This window comes from Podarcis cretensis, assembly GCF_951804945.1.
Source record: "Podarcis cretensis genome assembly, chromosome: 2".
Lineage (NCBI taxonomy): Eukaryota > Metazoa > Chordata > Lepidosauria > Squamata > Lacertidae > Podarcis > Podarcis cretensis.
In genome coordinates, this window is record NC_137171.1 from 6,294,772 (window position 1) to 6,313,870 (window position 19,099).

At 43.7% G+C, this 19,099-nt stretch overlaps 1 protein-coding gene and 1 long non-coding RNA gene across 3 annotated transcripts; both read right to left on the reverse strand.

Moving 5' to 3' along the window:
• Window positions 1-581: 581 nt before the first annotated feature.
• PTGES3 (prostaglandin E synthase 3) lies at window positions 582-17,640 on the reverse strand. 2 transcript variants are annotated; one of them, XM_079966947.1, is made up of 8 exons: window positions 17,418-17,640; window positions 7,486-7,599; window positions 7,308-7,377; window positions 5,700-5,798; window positions 4,736-4,825; window positions 4,504-4,566; window positions 3,272-3,296; window positions 582-1,769 (listed from the first exon to the last, which is right to left on the reverse strand). In XM_079966947.1, coding segments are annotated over exons 1-8 (483 nt in total). In that variant the 5' UTR covers window positions 17,420-17,640; the 3' UTR covers window positions 582-1,749. The 2 variants fall into 2 exon arrangements, with proteins under 2 accessions (XP_079823073.1, XP_079823074.1); XM_079966948.1 differs by lacking the exon at window positions 17,418-17,640 and adding an exon at window positions 16,980-17,372.
• Window positions 7,691-16,956, reverse strand: LOC307210799. Its single transcript, XR_013836127.1, has 3 exons — window positions 10,124-16,956; window positions 9,461-9,743; window positions 7,691-9,119 (listed from the first exon to the last, which is right to left on the reverse strand). It is a non-coding gene; the product is annotated as an uncharacterized lncRNA (long non-coding RNA).
• Window positions 17,641-19,099: the final 1,459 nt, after the last annotated feature.

Sequence of the window (19,099 nt, forward strand, 5' to 3'; positions counted from 1 at the left end):
GCTTCTTGGAGCTCATTCTGCTCTGGGGCTGCAGACAAGGACATTCTGGACAAGGTGATGACCTATCCTCAGGGCATAAACTACATTTCACTAACAAGTGACCCCCCCCCCCAATGCTTGTTTGCATCTTAGATCAATAGTCTCTTAACAGCCTTTTGTTTAAGACTTAACTTAGATGTTTATGGTTTCAGAGCAGCTGCCAAGTTGGAAACCAGTGGCAAGCCTAAGTTCATGTTATGTCTATCTGATACTATTAAAGGGAAAAGTCTGGTTGAGAAGACAGCACTTCTATGAAATCCAAATAATTTAATCCCCCAAATTCCTTAATTCGACACCTTCCCCAAAACGCAAGCTCACTGGGGACCCTCAATGCAACAGTCAAAAAAGGTGTGGAACTGTGTGCATTTGGAGTGCATGTTAAGAGTTGGGGGAACTGAAGTATACATGGAAAAAATGTTTCTTCAGTATTAACAGCCTATATCAAACTCCAAGTGTCCCACCTCAGTCACACATATTTAGCTTGAGAACCCTTTTTAAAAAAAGTATTGCAGAAAACAAGTGTCAAATGCAGAAGCTCACCGTTTTTAAAGGAGGACAAACTTGCTTTTATTTTAGTCAAATCACAACATTTTTTTTAAAACTGTCAGTGTACCCACAACTTACAGATCCTTTTTTTTTTTTAAAGACTTGCCTGGGAATATTACAATTTTCCTCCTTCAAACAGATGAAATAGTCCCACACTTTTATTCCAACTAGAAATTAAGTATTCCATTCCAACAAATAGTAAGAATACATGAAGTTACAGCCAGCCAGACAGTTGACAGCCATGGAGTCTTCAACAGTTTATTAGAAATAATGTAGACATTAAAAAATCCCCACTGCTTTGAACACAAATTGAGGTTTTTAGGCTTATCATAAACTGGTCAAAAAAAAAAAAAAACCCCAAAAGAAGATCCAATAGTGTATTAACATTTTGTCACTCGCTTTCATACCAACAGTGCAAATACAATTTGGTCTAAAATGTACAGATTGACAAGCAACAACGTACAGGCTCTAACCCCTCCATACTGAGATGTAAGAGCTTTGAGGATCAAACAACCAAATGTACAGGCTTCACCCATTTTAAGTTTTAAAGGGACTGCTAGTTTTAGCTAGGATATCTTGAACACTAACTAGTGATTAAATACAACAAAGTGAAGAGCATTAAACATTAGTGGAACATACCCTGAAGACACCCCAAGAGGTACAGCATGTTACCAGTTTAAATTTTGAAAGCCAATTAAAACATTGCTTCAGCCAGTTCTGTTCCAGGCATAAAATCTGAAACGTTCTAAGTTACCTGCTGTCCACAATGTGAGGGGGAAAGTACATGTTTACCACTTCATGTAAATTGAGAGTTTTCCCATTGTTATATTTGATGATGAGGCAAAGAGGCGCTGTAAACCCTTTTATTGCAACTGTTTTTTTCTCGATTGCCTATACCTCAATTGTTTGTGTGTGGCTTTTTTTGTTTTGTTTTTGGAAGTCTGGAAAACCTTTAATGCATAACATTATTGCCTCACGTAGCTTAAGACTGCCCTGAACAATGGTACGCACCAATCATCAATGAAGCTGCTTAAAACAGGTTGAAGATGAGTTAAAGGATGCATTTTCTGCCTTTAGAGCTATCAACTCAGGAATTCTTATCTCAATTATGAAATGTTGTGACGAAGTTCTTTCCCTAAACCCCCAAAAGATAGCAGGTTCCTTTTACTCCAGGTCTGGCATTTCTGAAACAAAACAAAACAAACATTGAATACTGTATGGCAACAGCACTAGAATTAATGCACTGAAACAGCTTTCACCAACATCTGGTGCCTTCTACATGTTTTGGGCTACAGGCTCTCATCACCATAGTCAGTGATGAGAGGGTACCAGCTGAGGAAGTCTGCACTAAGTTATTGTTAGCTTTAACAATTTTGAAGAACAGTCCCACCTCCAAAGATGTGAGTAATATGCCCCACTAGAGTTACTGTGACAAAAATACATCAATATCCACAGAGACATGTACCCAATGCTACTACTTCTGGTAAGAAGTATGTCCAGCAGTACACAACCTCTCCCCTGAGCACACAGGTGTCTGGGTAAGCTAACCAAAGCCTCTCCTACTTTTCACACATTTTCTCTATCACAGTGGAAATGAAAAATGTTTATTCCCTACCTGCCATATTTTTATTTTTTTTTTGCGGGGGGGGGGGGGTGTTGTTGTGAACCCAAGCACAGGCCATCTAAACAGCCAGGCTAATGCTTACGACATCCTTGAGTGGTTTTACAAACCATTATTCTGGCCAATTCTGAAAGATTACTCTCTTATGCCTCTTACACAAAGTTATTCTAGGTAGCTGCAACTCGCAACACCTTGAGAGTATAGTGTATATGAAAAATTCATAATGGTTGTAATCATAGGGAAAAATGAAGTGGAGATTGTGCATTCACAGAAGCATGCCTCAAAAGGACTGCAGTGGTAAACTTGAACATGTTTACAATTTCTCTTCCATCTTGATGCTGGAGATCTGGGAGCAAGTTAGCATGTTGGCTTTAAGTCCTGGAAGACCTGCTCCCTGCCTTGCAGGTCTTTTTCCACCTGGCCTGGGAGGGTGGGGCTCTGATTGATTGCAGCTACAAAAGCTGAGGCTGCTGAACAGACTCTTGGGCTGCGGTATTTTGAGGGGTGTGTGTTGGTCTTTCGTTTTAGATTTTGTTGTGCTTAATTTATTGGTTTCGACTACTTTATGTTGTAGTTAAGTATTTTCTTCATTTTGTAAGCCAGCTTGAGCATGGTCTGAACTGTGGAAAGGTGGCATACAAATAAAATTATGTAGGTACTTCTGTGTGCCCAGTCACGCATGAGTTACAAGAATGCAGAAGAAAGCCCTTCAATTACTAATACAGAATTTAACATGACCAGCTCCACTCTAGAAACAAGAGTGTAGGTAGAATAGTTCAATCTATGCCCTGCCATCCATCAATAGCTTTTCCACCCCACCCTCTTTTGATGCAAGTGCAAAGCAAGTTTTTCCCAGGGTAAAGTCACCTTGAGGGAGAATATTCTTCCATTCTCCACCACCCAAGTAGCATAGCAGGATAGGAGGCCTGTGGCAATCTTTGGCAGGCAAATGTAAATGAGGTATGGGAGGCACAACTTAGTAAATATTCATGAGAAGTGCCAAGAGTTTTGTCTAACTCTTTTGGATATGTATGGTAAGTAAACACAGAACAATAGTCAACTTACTTTCATCATCGCTGTCTGGTGAATCCTAGGACAGAAGCACAGAAGATTAGCAATTAAAGCCAGCTACGAAAGCAAGCCATAGCACAATATTTGCAAAATTACTTTGTGGACCTCTACAGGCAAGTATCTACATATCTGGAATTATTATGCTGAGCAGGGATGGAGGAAGGGGGGGTGCGGTGGGTATGAGCCACCCAGGGTGTCACCACTGAGGAGGGTGACAAAATGCTGGGTGGCACTCACCATGGAGCCTGCAGCATGCCCGAACCATGCGTCACTCCTAGGAGAGACGTCGTGGCTTGGGCGCACGCAGACTCTGCGCTGCTCAAAACGGTCTGCCTGCTGCCCCCCCCCCCAGCTGCAGGGCAGCTGAGTGGGAAGCAGGCAGACTCCGGAGGCCCCACGGTGTGCCCCACCCCTATGGGTGGCTCGCCCCACCCCTATGGGTGGCTCGCCCCAGGTGCTCAAGCGGCTTCCTCCATCACTGATGCTGAGAACAAGGGTTAGATATATTTTGATATGGAGTTAAGCCTACTTTATACATTAGCACCAAGAAAATTTGGACTCAAAGTTTATATGCAACTGTGCATATCAAATTTTGATGCAGATAAGTCTCCTACCAAATGAGCATATTAAGTAGAGTTTGGATACAGGAATAAACTCTCAAGTAAGGATGGGCGATACCTGGTTTTCAACACTGCAACGTATTACCAGCTAAAGACCACAATATACTGATATTATCACGATGTCTGAAATAAGGAATGAGCTATGTTGAGGCATTGGCTGGCTTCACTGTTTCCCCCATCATGATTTTTGTATAGCGTGTGCAAGCATGTGCACACATGCACATGATTCACAATACATTACCTGTTCAAAAATTATGGAACAGATATCACAATATGGACTTTTAAACCTGTTTTGGACAATATATTGGTATACTGCCCAGTTCTATTCTCAAGTTTCAAAAAAAGGGCAGTATTTGTGCAAAACATGACCTACTCAAATTTGCTCTGGAGGATTGTGGGACACCCCTTCCCTGGGCGGATTTAGGAAGCTGTGTAAAAGGGAAGTTCTGGTGTGCGGCAGAAAGTCCTTCCATTAGCAGAAGCACATCAATGAATACTACCCAGAGTTTCCAAACAGTGACACTATACAAATGTCAATATACATCAAGTATTGACATCAGCCTCAAGCAGGAGACTAAAAGTTCCAATCACAGGGAAGCTACTCACATCGTCTGCTCCATCTACTTCTGGCAAATCTACATCTTCATCACCACCCATGTTGTTCATCATCTAAATGACGCAAGGGAGTATTAAGTAAAGTCGTGTTTTTTGTTTTGATCAAGCAAGTAAAAATAGTATATATGAAAAGGAGCCAAAATAACTATCAAAACTTCAGTGAGATCAAGATCAATGCCCAATAATTTAAGCTATGTCATCAACCGCAGAATGTTCTGCTTACTTCAGAAAAGCGATCAAAATTGGACAAATCTTCGTCAGAATCATCTTCCCAGTCTTTCCAGTTGTTAAAGTCCACACTGAGCCAATTGAGCTGTGGATATAGAAATGAGGTCACAAACAAGTTAGGCAAATAGGGATGGGATGGAGTCTATAGGAGCGTTAAGAGCCCTCAATTGAAGTAACACATTTCTTCTGACTTTTGTTCAACCCAATGAGTATTTTAATTCATTAGGAAAAATTACTTAACTTTGTTCTACGAGTTAACCCTCTACTTGCAGGGGTTATGATTTTATTTTTTATTATGTATTTTGTGCTTTTCTTTTGTGATTTTATGTTGTGAAGCACCCTGAGACTTGCGGGTATAGGGTGATATACAAATTTAATGAATTAATACTAAGTCTAATGGTTTCAAAATATGACTCCTGGATGAGGATTACAAAAAAACCCAAGATAATTTGACTTGCAAATCATAATTTTAGTCATTTGTTTATAGGCTAGGCTTTCAGACTCTAGAAGAGGGCACAAAGTTTCTGGGGCATTATACACAGAATGAGAGCATTCATAACCAGCCAGGAACTGGGCAATCTCTCAGCAGAGTATCTTCACCAATCCCACATAAATCAGTGGAGGCAACAGCTCACGCCATTCTAACCTGATCTGAGGAACAGCAGCCAGGTGGTCTGCTACTATACTTTGAATGTTTCTGTGTACATGAGAGAGAGATATTCAGAGATAACTTATTCTTCCCTGTCTAATGTAAAATAAATGCCGCAAAACCACAGAACTTATACAAAGTAGGTCTTAGTGTGCATTGTAACTGCCTGTGAGAATCTCTGTATGTTCAAATGGAGAATGAATAGTCCTAGGTTGGAGCCCTCAGAAAGTACATTTAGAACAGGGGCACATTAAAAAACTTGAGATACACCAATATAGAGGTTAGAGTACTGTTATGAATAAAGATTTACCTTTGCCCTCTCTTTCGTTAATCGTGGCCATGACTGGCCAGATTCTCCTTTTCGTAAACAACATAAGACAGACCTGTCTGTTCTTTTATGCTTGGATTCCTGAAAAGAAAAGAAGTTCCTTTAACATAGTAAGCATGTGCCCGATTCTTACACAGGGCTACAGATGAGGGCTCACACAACTGCGTTCCTTCATATTAAGAAAACACTCAAAAAGCTGCACTAGCCTTCTTGCTGATATCCCAGCTTTCTTGGTACACTGAATATTTTGGGAAGCTATAGAAATGGTACAATTGAGAAACAGGTTCATCATAATGTTTATGAGAACTAGACTTCACTGGCATGAGGGAGCTTGCAGTTACTACAGTGGCAATTTGTCTTACCTGCCTCTACTTGCATTTTAACTTTAACATGTCGGTAGTCAAAATGGTTGGAGTTAACCACCCCACATTTGTCAAGCACCCCTACCCTCAACGATCAAAGCATAATATCAAATGGTCATAAAATCTCAAGTACTGTGTAAGCTTTGCCATCATGCTTCCATTGCGGTTTCCTCCAAATGTAATTAGGCAAAGCAGGCAGAGGGAAGACTCTGAGCCATGTGTAATGATGCAATTAAATGCCTTGAAGACTGAGAGCAACAGAAGCTGAGCAGCAATGGACAGAAACAGAGCTTCTTACTCTACTCCCTAATGGTAGTTACCAATTCTTTTTGAGAACTTAGTAACACATACATATGTAATCAAAGAATTAGAGGAATCAATAATAACTTAATTAAGTTGGTAATTTGTCTACTAGGTGCAACACAATCAAACATTACATCACCTTTAGCTTTCCCAGGAGGCTACATGCTTTAACAGGATTCAGTACAATCAGTGTTAGAAACTGAGATATGAAAGCTAGGAGGCACCTTAAACCTATGTTATGGGCTCAACAATGGAATGTCTAGGCACGCTTTTTTATAACAAGAATACAGTGGTACCTCAGGTTACATACGCTTCAGGTTACAGACTCTGCTAACCCAGAAATCGTGCTTCAGGTTAAGAACTTTGCTTCAGGTTGAGAACAGAAATCGTGCTCTGGCGGCGCGGCAGCAGCAGGAGGCCCCATTAGCTAAAGTGGTGCTTCAGGTTAAGAACAGTTTCAGGTTAAGTACGGACCTCCGGAACGAATTAAGTACTTAACCTGAGGTACCACTGTACAAAGCTGAAAATGAATGAACTGCAGCTAAAATATTATGTTCATTTTTCACATGGTCTAGTCCTTTCCCTGCCTACCCCCCCCAAGAGGGTCTCTTCTCCAATCTTCAGATAATATCTGAAAGTGGGGAGGCAGAAAAAGGTCCACCTTTCCTTCTACTATGCAGTTTTAATCAGAAACTGCTTACCTTAATTAAATCCCATCACAAAATGTGCCTAGAACAATGGAAGTGTCAAACACTGAGTACAATCTTTTAACTATTCCATTGTAATCAAACTGCACACTAAACGGCAGCAAGAGTCACCACCACCTATTTACAGGTTATATTTATAGGCATACTAACAAAGTGAAGTCCTGTGGTTTTTTACACCCTAAAATTAAGCATGCCATAGATATATGAAAGCAACTTACATTTGGATCAATTGAATTATAAAGATCAATTTCATTTAAATGCTTGAAGTTATCGTTTCCTCCAAGACAACTGTAGGAAAATGAGAAACAAATATTAACACTGTCTCGAGAACAGGATCCAGTTGAAACACATGCATGTGATCTCTGTTCATGGTCAACTTTTGGGTGTTTTGCTTACCTGAACGAAAGTTTGGATTTCTCAAAATTTACATTAACATCTTTACTGTCTTCAACACAAAATTCAATAAAGACGTAGTCCCTTCGGTCATACCACTTCGCAGAAGCAGGCTGCCTAGAAAGGTAATTGGAGTATTAGATAAAAAATGTACACAGCAAACAACTTGACATAAAGCAACAAATGACTCTAATGAGTTTGATGCTCGTGTTACACTAGCAGCTTTTCCTAGCAGCTTCTCTTTTTTTGCTACAAGTTTCGCTATTTCAGCAAAGCAAGACTGCAACAGTATTCAAAGAACTTGAAGAATCCTGGGCGCCCAGCCAAGCACCTACTTGTCTTATGCAGGTGTCCAGAGCCCGCCCCTCCACAATGGGATTAAGTCTCACTGAGCCTAATTGGACTTACTTCTGATTAGATATGAACAGGTTTTCACTGCAAGCAAGGTGTTTGACTTGAAACACAGAAACTTGATAGGAACATGTCTTTTGTTGGTAGCTTTAATTTCAGCAGGTTTTCCAGTATGTCAGGAAGCTGAGCAATATGCGCATCGTTTTAAATTCTAGTCTAGTGCTAAGGTGTTGCTGCACAATCACACATGTGAAGGCAACAGCACCATGGTGCTCATTGTCTTTATGAAATCCTCAGAAAGAGGGAAGCAGATTCACAAGTAGTGCATTGAAATAAGAAAAGTTAATGTTTAAACAGAAAAGCTCAAATGAACTATCCCTGCAGCAGCAAAGAATGTTACCAAAAAAACCCCCCTAAATGTTTCAGAAGAAGCTCTGTCACAGACAAGTCAATATAATCCTTTGGTGTTCTAGCCTGAGAAATATTCTATCAGAGTTTTGAATTTCTGAACAAGAACCAAAAGAGGAAATACTGATCAACTAAAACATGAGCTGAAATGCACCATTAAATTGCAGAAATAAAGAATGCTTGTTTGAAAACCAGTAGCACTGTGATCTACACAATCAGCAGCAAGCTACTGACATGTTCATAATCCAGTTTCTCAGAAAAGGCGATGCATTATGGCACCACTCCATTTTCAATCAAGAATTTGCACTGAAGCTGTCAACACCAAAGAAGAATTCTTGAATTTCCTAGTTTAATGCCAACACCCATGCCACACCTGATTGCATTTCCCCCCTGCACTAGGAAGATGGTGGCCATGATGATACAATACAAAGACAGAAGACTTCTGCACTGTCTTCATATGGGCTTCTCCCCACCCATAGTTTAGGTCCCCCAAATATGGTGAACAAATTAGAATGTGAATATTTTTAGTTATTTCCATCTTGTCAAAAGTGTCAGCCTCATGTGTTTAAGCTGGACAGCAAAATAAACATAATTCTATCAGGTAAAAAATTGAAATAGAAAAAGAGAATGCATTCAGGAATGTTAGCAGTTTTTACAGCTGGCCTTCAATAATGCATTTATTTCTCCCACCTTTTCTTCCAAGGAGCTCAGGGTGATGTACATAGTCCCCCCCCCCCCCCCATGCTATCATCACAACAAGCCTGTGAAGTAGGTTAGGCTGAGAGACAGTGTCTGGCACAAGGGAAGTCAGTGAGCTTCATGGCTGAGTGCAGATTCAAATTCTGGTCTCCCAGGGCATAGTAAAGGTAAAGGTACCCCTGCCCGTACGGGCCAGTCTTGACAGACTCTGGGGTTGTGCGCCCATCTCACTTAAGAGACCAGGGGCCAGCGCTGTCCGGAGACACTTCCGGGTCACGTGGCCAGCGTGACAAAGCTGCATCTGGCGAGCCAGAGCCACACACGGAAACGCCGTTTACCTTCCCGCTGGTAAGCGGTCCCTATTTATCTACTTGCACCCGGAGGTGCTTTCGAACTGCTAGGTTGGCAGGCACTGGGACCGAGCAGCGGGAGCGCACCTCGCTGCAGGGATTCGAACCGCCGACCTTTCAATCGGCAAGTCCTAGGCGCTGAGGCTTTAACCCACAGCGCCAATTGTTACACCACACTGACTCTAGTTCATTTCTCCATATAATTTCAAAGTTTACAGGAGAATGTAACCACTTTGTTTATTCATACAAATTATTTTCCAACTGCTGTATCTCTAATACTCGATTTGCATCCCAATTTCTAGGGGTTTTTTTGCTATTACCATCCTTATGAAACCACATTTTAAAAGACATGAAACCACATTTTAAAAGACATGAAAAGTAAGTATGTCAGATTACTTTGTATCAAGTGGAAAACACCATGTAGCCTCTCCCCCCTCCCGCCCCTTTGCTGGTCTCTAAACTACAAGATTAGGGGACGCAGGTGGCGCTGTGGGTTAAAGCCTCAGCGCCTAGGACTTGCCGATCGAAAGGTCGGCGGTTCGAATCCCTGCGGCGGGCTGCGCTCCCGCTGCTCGGTCCCAGCGCCTGCCAACCTAGCAGTTTGAAAGCACCTCCGGGTGCAAGTAGATAAATAGGGACCGCTTACCAGCGGGAAGGTAAACGGCGTTTCCGTGTGCGGCTCTGGCTCGCCAGAGCAGCGATGTCACGCTGGCCACGTGACCCGGAAGTGTCTCCGGACAGCGCTGGCCCCTGGCCTCTTAAGTGAGATGGGCGCACAACCCCAGAGTCTGTCAAGACTGGCCCGTACGGGCAGGGGTACCTTTACCTTTTACCTTTAAACTACAAGATTACATGCCTTTCTCAACCTGTGGGTTCCCAGATGTTGTTGAACTACAACTCCCATCACCCCTAGCTAGCAAGGCCAGAGCTCAGGGATGATGGGGGTTGTAGTCCAACAACATCTGGGGACCCAGAGGTTGAGAACTGCTTCCTGATATTATAAATCTTATTTCAGTTGAATACATTTTAATCCTTGTTAATCTTGTCAGTCATAACTGGAGTTTCCTAATTTAAAAAATACATGCAATCATAAGCCCAATTTATACAAATTTAGGCCTTCATGAGATAATGTTGTTGAGTTTACAGCATGACAGAACTCAAATGGAGCCAAATGACTATTAGAACTAGGATCTCCATGATCATTATGCCACTGTCATTCACATATTGGTAACATTCCTTAAAAAGGCTGCTACAGTAAGAATACCATAAACTGTTAGACACAGGGTTTAATCCAACAATCACTGCTCAAGCAAAATGACATCCACTCATGGACTGGAATTTCTTCTTCCTCTCCTCCCCCGTAACCCCACCCCAATTTGCTCTGGAGGGTTGGGGGGAATCCCCTCAAAGCAAATCTGATGGGCACACAGGGGTACGAGAGGGAGTGGGTGTTCTGTTGCATGAGCAGAAGTCATTCCGCTTGTGCCATTACAGTGGGTTATATACGCTTCAGGTTACAGACGCCACTAACCCAGAAATAGTGCTTCAGGTTAAGAACTTTGCTTCAGGATGAGAACAGAAATCGTGCTCCGGCAGCGCAGTGGCAGCGGGAGGCCCCTTTAGCTAAAGTGGTGCGTCAGGTTAAGAACTGTTTCAGGTTAAGAACGGACCTGCGGAATGAATTAAGTACTTAACCTGAGGTACCATTGTACTTTAATGGATAAAAGCCTGAGAATGTCAAAACCAACTCCCAAAATGCTCATAAGTCTTAGAACCAGGGCACAATGTAGTACCACATATTTTGAACATCCTAGAATTGGAAGTACAAATATAAAACTTCAAATTTGTAACAGACTAACAAGTTCTGATGAACAGAATGCTGTGTGTTGAGGCCACAGAACAGTCAACTTTTGTTGCCATGGTCTTGACATAAACAAAAGCAAAGCTAGCATGACAGACTAGCTGCTGCAATCAAACCAGTAAGCTATCCAAAAAGCTACATATATGCTTGCACCATTACTTCCTCTTTGAATGGATTTTCAACACATCTGTGCACTGTACCTAGTCCCAAATGCTCTGATTAAAATACAGTGGTACCTTGGTTTTCAAACTTAATCCATTCCGGGAGTTTGTTCGACTCCTGAAACGGTTCGAAAACCAAGGTACAGCTTCTGATTGGCTGCAGGAGCTTTCCTGCACTCAATTGGAAGCCGCGTCGGATGTTCAGCTTCCGAAAAACATTTGCAAACTGGAACACTCATTTCTGGGTTGGCGGCAGTCGGGAGCCGATTTGTTCGGGAGCAAAGCCATTTGAGTACCGAGGTACCACTGTACAGCTTTTTATTTTACTCTGATGGTCCTCAATAATCTCCCAAGTGTCTCCTTTCCAGAACTGCTTATTGCAGTGTGTTCTGAATACAAGGAGGCCTGGAACTTTTAGATGGAAAAGAACACCAGTTCAACTCCAGAGATAATGGGCTCTATTAGCTATTAACCCCATTTTCTAACACATCTGTATTTGGCTATTATTAAAGATACTCAAAGGCATTTTAAAGTACAAACTGGACTCAACATGATTCAGGGGCTTGTAATATCAAAAGGGTGTTATTCACACAGTATTGTTATTTGACTAAATAAGCTTTTGCTCTCTTTTTAGATCATCTGAACACATAAGCATATGTGCAATCTGGAACCCTGCGTTTTCAGGTTTTAAAACTGCATGGAGGCTTTTCAGCACTGTTAGACGTCTCCTTCAGAACTTCTCATTCAACATAAGATGTTTGGGGAGGCATACATTGGCTGGGACCAGCAGACCCCCTACATGCTCACTCCTCAAATGTTGCTTAAACATCCAGATGTTGTTGCTAGATGCAAGTGTAGTTCTAGTCAACTGCAGATATTGTGCAGATCTCAGCAGCAGCACTGATGTGCCGTACTGAGTAGTTCTTTGATTCAGACTCAACACCCAGTGCTCTACAAAGCAATGTTTTTGGCTTGTGCCCTCTATACTTAAAAGGTATGATCTGTTGGCAACATTGAGATCTTGCTTTCACAGTTCTTTGTATCTGCTCTAGATTTAGCAAGATCAAACAAAGCCCCAAACTAAGCATGGTTTACAAGAATTTTATATATTTGGTCTGGAACCTTTAAGATAAAACAAACCATAAAATAAATCTTGATTTAGGGTAAGTTCACTTTGAGTGCAATTATAAGTTGCTCTACCCAGAGGGGCTCAGACAAACAACACACTTTAATAAAAACAAATTACAGAAGACAGGGGACAACCTGCCAATAAACCTCAGGTGGGTGGAGAATTGGCTTGCATCCTACTACATTTTAAATATGATTACTACTAAAGCCTTACATACCATGTACACTCTGAAGTCCACATATCTCTCTTCATTTACATGCACAGCCACACATCCCACAAGTTCCCACTACAACAGAAAGGGCCAAACTCAATGGTAGAGCACATAACTTTTGTGTGCAAAGGACCAAGATTCAATTTCTGGCATCTTTAGACAGGGCTAGGAATGACTCTGCCCAAACTCCTACAAGACCACTGCCAGCCAGTAAAACAATACTGAAATAGATTGATCAGTAGTCTGTCTCAATATAAGGCAGTTTCCTATGTTCTCAATTTCCTCAATCACACAATCATGTACACCAGTGTTTCTCAATAAGATGAGTACTGTAGACCCCGTTTTCAAAAGCCAAGACACAGGCCCCCTCCCTACCTGAAAATTTTGTTATCTCTATGGTAGTTTTTGTTATGTGATTGGTACCACGGACCCCTTGGGTGGGTTTCATGGGCACCCTGGGGTCTGCAACCCACCAACGGGGAACCCCTAATGTACACCATATCTCAGTTCACACATGCATCACTAAATTTGTACTTAAACCCATAGGACTCCATGCACACTCCCCCCTCACACAAACACACACACTTTTGATACCTTGATTGCACATCATATCACAAAACACTGAGTATTATGTAGTCACATTGCAGCTTCATTCCCACCCACTCAACAAAGCCTGTTGTGTATCATTTACTAGGGGTAACAGATACTTACCTGAATGTGCTTCTGTTGCTAAGAGCTGAAGCCTCATCTCAGCCCTTGTTGCATTTAAAACTGCCTGTCCCACTGCCTTCTTGTGCTGGCTATTTTCTACCCTTGAAGTTGCTAGGAATATTCATTACTTTCAAGAAGTAAAGGGAAGCAGCATAGTACTGGTAAATCAGGGTTTGTGGATTTTTTTTTTCTGCTGTAGAAGAGCAGTTCCTTCCCAAGCAACCTCTTGGCAGCTCTTCAGAGCAAGCAAAATGTCAATAATGATGGGCAGAGAGTGTCTATATACTATAGCAAGGATTTCTTATGAGATATAAGACAAGTGTGTGCTCTGCATACACAGACCTGTTCTATCTCTCCCCACTTGGTCCCACTTAGTGGAGGTTGGGCTATCCAATGTCAGCAGTAGAGACAGGTTTTTCCTTCACCACAACCATGGCTCCAAATGTATTGCTTTGGGTTTTTTTACACAATAGTAAATGGCAGTTATTAACTTATACAGTATAGGACAAATTGAAATGGTTTTACACAATGACAGCATTGCAGTGCAGAATACACTCTACTCTTTGAGGGAGAGAAGCAATTTCCTTCTTCCCCATAGCTTCATTGACCACTGTCAGTTAATTTTATTCTTTAGAACTTAAAAGCACTCAGACCTGCCCCTTGCTGCCATATGTTCTGAAAATTGGTCACACTACAATGTGATGGAAGTTCCTTTTGTATACACATGTTCTCACTTGCCTTATTTGCCACTCCGGTTCCTTTACACAGAAGAACCATTTCATTTTGCTTTTTAATGTCTATTCTGATCCTACCTGATAGATATTATAATAGATCAAAAGAGGGGGAAGGAAGATGCATGTTTCATTTGAACAGAACCATGGGTAACATTTAAGCTGAATCAATGTTAGGGAACTAGAGGCTATATTCCTTTCTACCATTGCATTTCCAGACTGCTTAAGCAGTTATTTGGGGGGCGACTGTTTGTGGACCCATAACCAGTGTATTTAAAGTGACAAATAGATGCATGCCTGCTAAGAGCACCCCATTCTCATACTGTCTCTCAACGCAAGTATTTCTGTCAACACAGCTAATTACTTCATTTGCTTTCAATTAAGGACTCTGGATCCAAGTCCTACATGAACATGTTGGCGATTTCAATCAGCATCAACTATGTAGAAGGTTGACTTACCTTTAGAGGGGCTGTTTAGTAATATAGAGAAAGTGGGAGGAGGAATAACTGCTGCAATTCTATATTACAACTATAGCTTCAGTAAAGTTAAAAAAACAAAGCCTGCTTTTCTGGATGCATAATGTCATACTGCTTGACAATGGCTGAACAAGTTTGTCTAAAGACTTGCATGGGCATTCTCTGGCGACAATGACTCAATTCTTACATAAGAGAAGATCATGGTTTGGGCATTTCAATCTGAGCCTCAAGTATGCATATGCCTTCCTAAATGCTTGAATTTCCATCCTTGCTCCCTTGGATGAAAACCATTGTTTTCAGGTATATATGTATCCTGCAAATGACTGCTTGCAAAAGGCATTATTTGGCTAAATACTGGAACTGAAAACTAGAGTTTGAAGTGGGCTTCCAATTCTGATTTGGAAGCAAAACACAGTTTGCACATTTCAGATTTTGCAGCAAACTATTGCTTGACCAAACTGGGAACATGTTTGGACAGGCCCAAGGTTCTGGCAAAAATTTGTCTATTATTTGTCATTAGCTCTGAACTGAGTCACTGTTAGCAAGGCCATTTCACCAGTCATTAGAGCCTGTCTTCCTTCTAGACCACTTTAACTTCTTCACTCAAGACAAAATTAGAAGCAATTTGGTCATGGTACCAATAATGAGCACAGGTAAAATGTCTCAGTTCCTTCCTTCCTCCAGATCCACCTTTTGTTGTTGCAAGACTGTTGAGTGGAGTTATAAGTGCAATTGTTTGCATATCAAATAACATTTTATTTCATTAACAAGCTTTCAGGCAACATGTTTTACCTGTTTCTTCATCTTTCATTTACAATTCATTTTACCTAGAATAGTGTTTCTCAAGCCTTTTGGTTTGACCCCTCTGCCTTCTAACCTTCACTGTCTGAACTACCCACCTCTAAGCATCAACAATCTGGTCTATAGTTGTGTACAGAAACATTCGCACAAGGTTTTACAGTACAAGTGTGACTTGCACGGGGCTTACATTCCAGGGATGGCACATGTAAGCAAAAACACATACCCAAAACCACCTGGAAAACTCATTGCCAAAGGAACTTTTAACCACTCTGCCTTGCATGTAATTTGCTGGATTTCAACTGGCTGACTTTCAACCATGTATAGTTGAAAATGCACCAGTATGCAAGATGCAATCATACTATATTTTACACACTATACAAGGATCTGTGGGTCAGGGGCACAAATTCAACTAATCCATGGGGTATTACATGAGAAGCACAACAGGACATCTCTGAACCTTCGTAGGTAACGATGCTAGGTAATCATAATTAAAACAAGGCAAGTAGCTCTTCCCAAACCACAATGAGATGAGACAGCAAGTGGAGGCAGCTTCTCTATGCCCAACAGGAGACCACTCTCCATACTGGAACAAAGCTTGTCATTCCAGATCTTAAAAAAAAGAGATATCCTCAAAGCTGGAGAGCACCTAGCAAGGACAGTAGTACCCTCCATTTTTAGAAAGAGAAGGAAAATAGGCATTAGTAAGCCTGATTGGAAATAACAGGTGTTTATGACTTTGCCCTAACAGAACAGAAATTATTCTTGCTTGAGGTGGTTAGGGCACAGTGCATGTGTAAGCCCTCTGCATGCCTCTCGACATCAGACAGCCCTGGAAAAGACATAAGGTTCCAAACTCAGAGGGTTCAAAAGTTACTATAAGATAATTAACACTACAAATTATCTTTTTCAAAGTTACAGATGTAGCATATTACTGCCTGCAAAAGCACTTCTTCTGCCTTTTACTCATGTGGCTGTACAATCTCAGCTCTCTCTCTTTGCAATGGAACAGTTGCAAACGATTTGCCCACACACTTCTCATTTCCACTATTCCTCCGGTGAAACATCTCGCTAGGTATGTTACAGTCCCATTATTTATGCCAGCTTTACTTCCTTTCCCAAGCCCTGCCTGCCCTCTTCCTATGCCTATTCCCCAATGACGGCTATCTTCTTTAGTGTACAGGGTTAAGCGAGTCATATTACAACATTCCAGCCCTAACCACATGCATTATGTCCCAGAGCCCATAACCCACTGCATCCAGCTCCGGGTCTCACATGATGTGCTATTTCTTTCCCTCTCAAATCTTGCTGCCTAACTTCCTTTACGCCCTTGGCTCTCCTAGCCATAGCTGTCAACGTTTCCCTTTCTTAAAGGGAAATTCCCTTATTCCGAATAGGATTTCCCTTAAAAAAAGAGAAAAGTTGACAGCTATGCTCCTAGCACCTAAAAAAATAAAATATAAGCCACCTCACAGCCCTTCCAAAAATGAAAGTCAACTTCTAGCTCCAACCCCGACCTGAACGAGCATCCATTTTCCTCCCGGCATTGCCTCGCACATGCTTCCGCCTCCCAATTCCGGATGCCGCGCAATAAACGACCCATTTTCCCACCTCCCCGGCGCCGGGCCCGTCAGGGGGACGCCTGGGCAGCAGCGCTTCATTTCTACAGGGAAACGTGCAGAGTACAAAATGAGCGGCTCTGCCCGGGAAAGGCCGCCCTCGTGACCCTGGGAACCTTCCTGCGCGAAGCGTGGCGGCGAGGCGGGCGCACTCTGCACCTGCTCAGGGGCGCTCTTCCCCCTCAGCTCTTTCTCCCGAAGGGCGCCGAGAGGCGTGGGCTGCGCCCTGGCGCAGGTTAAGCCCCGCGTCTGCCTCCTGGCCCCGCTCCTTCCTTCAATCCCATCGAAGGGGAGCGGGAGAGAATGCCGTCTTTCCTCCCTTTGGCTCCGTCCCGGCTGATCTGCCTCGCTCTGACCCCAATCCCTCGCGACCCTCCTCCGGCCCAGCAACAGATTAGCTCAGCCCGCCCCGCCTCACTCACTCACTCACATGGCGGACGGAGTTGGCGGCGGCGGCGGCAGCGCGTGTCCTCTTCCTCCTCTCCGTCTCTCCGAAGGGCTCGGCCAGAAACCAGCGGCGTCGCGGTGGGAAGACCCTCGGGCGAAGGTGAGGAGGCGGCTGTGGCGGCGGCGGCGGCGGCCGGGACTCCTTCTCAGGGCTCAAAGGCTCAGGCCTGTTACCCACAAAGCACTGCGCGCGCGCGCTCCCGCGCTCTCCCTCCCTCTCTCTCTCTCTCCCCCCCCCCCCACTCCTCCCGCCGCTCTGCCTCCTCGCTCCCTCTCAGGCAACGGCGGCTTCCAAGCGGGCGGTGACGCAGCAAAATACCCGCCCCCTCCCTCTCTCTCTCTCTCTCTCCCTTCAAAAGCCAGACGCCGGAACAGCGCATGCGCGCCACTCGCCGCCACCTTTGCCGCCGCTTCGCTGTCCTCAACCGCGCGCGCACCCAAGCCAAGCGGCGCCGGATCGCTGGCTGCTGCGCACGCGCCTACGGCCCTTCTCCCCTACGCGCGTGCGCGTCTCTGCTTTTCGCGCATGTTCTCCCTCGCGAGCGTTAGTCTAACTCCTACACGACGACGCATGCGCTCTGCCAGTCTTTCGCGCATGTTCTCGTCCTCTCTCGATTCACCCCCCCCCGCTGCCAACTGCCCTCACGCGCATGCGCCGAAGGAGAGTGGGGGGGGGGGGAAGGACTTGTCTTAGTTACCTCTGTTCCTTCTCCAGGGCTGGCTCTCTTTGGTCAAGTAGCAGCCTTGCGCTCGCTTTCCTGGGGCTAAGAGGTGCCTCACGGCGTGATTCCATGGAGGTCTTGCGATATCTCGCCCAAACCCAGAAACCTCTTGGGGGGGGGGTATGGAGGGGCTCCTTGAATTCTGCCACCTGAGGCGGCTACCTCACTCTGCCTCATGCATGGGCCGGCCCTGCCGATCCTGTGCTTGCGAATCATAGAATCCTAGAGTTGGAAGAGACCACAAGGGCCATCGAGTCCAACCCCCTGCCAAGCAGGAAACACCATCAGAGCACTCCTGACATATGGTTGTCAAGCCTCTGCTTAAAGACCTCCAAAGAAGGAGACTCCACCACACTCCTTGCCAGCAAATTCCACTGTCAAACAGCTCTTACTGTCAGGAAGTTCTTCCTAATGTTTAGGTGGAATCTTTTTTCTTGTAGTTTGGAGCCATTGCTCCGTGTCCGCTTCTCTGGAGCAGCAGAAAACAACCTTTCTCCCTCCTCTATGTGACATCCTTTTATATATTTGAACATGGCTATCATATCACCCCTTAACCTCCTCTTCTCCAGGCTAAACATGCCCAGCTCCCTTAGCCGTTCCTCATAAGGCATTGTTTCCAGGCCTTTGACCATTTTGGTTGCCCTCCTCTGGACACGTTCTAGTTTGTCAGTGTCCTTCTTGAACTGTGGTGCCCAGAACTGGACACAGTACTCCAGGTGAGGTCTGACCAGAGCAGAATACAGTGGCACTATTACTTCCCTTGATCTAGATGCTATACTCCTATTGATGCAGCCCAGAATTGCATTGGCTTTTTTAGCTGCCGCGTCACACTGTTGGCTCATGTCAAGTTTGTGGTCAACCAAGACTCCTCCAAGACTCCCTCCTCCTTAGGGACGCAGATGGCGCTGTGGGTTAAAGCCTCAGCGCCTAGGGCTTGCCGATC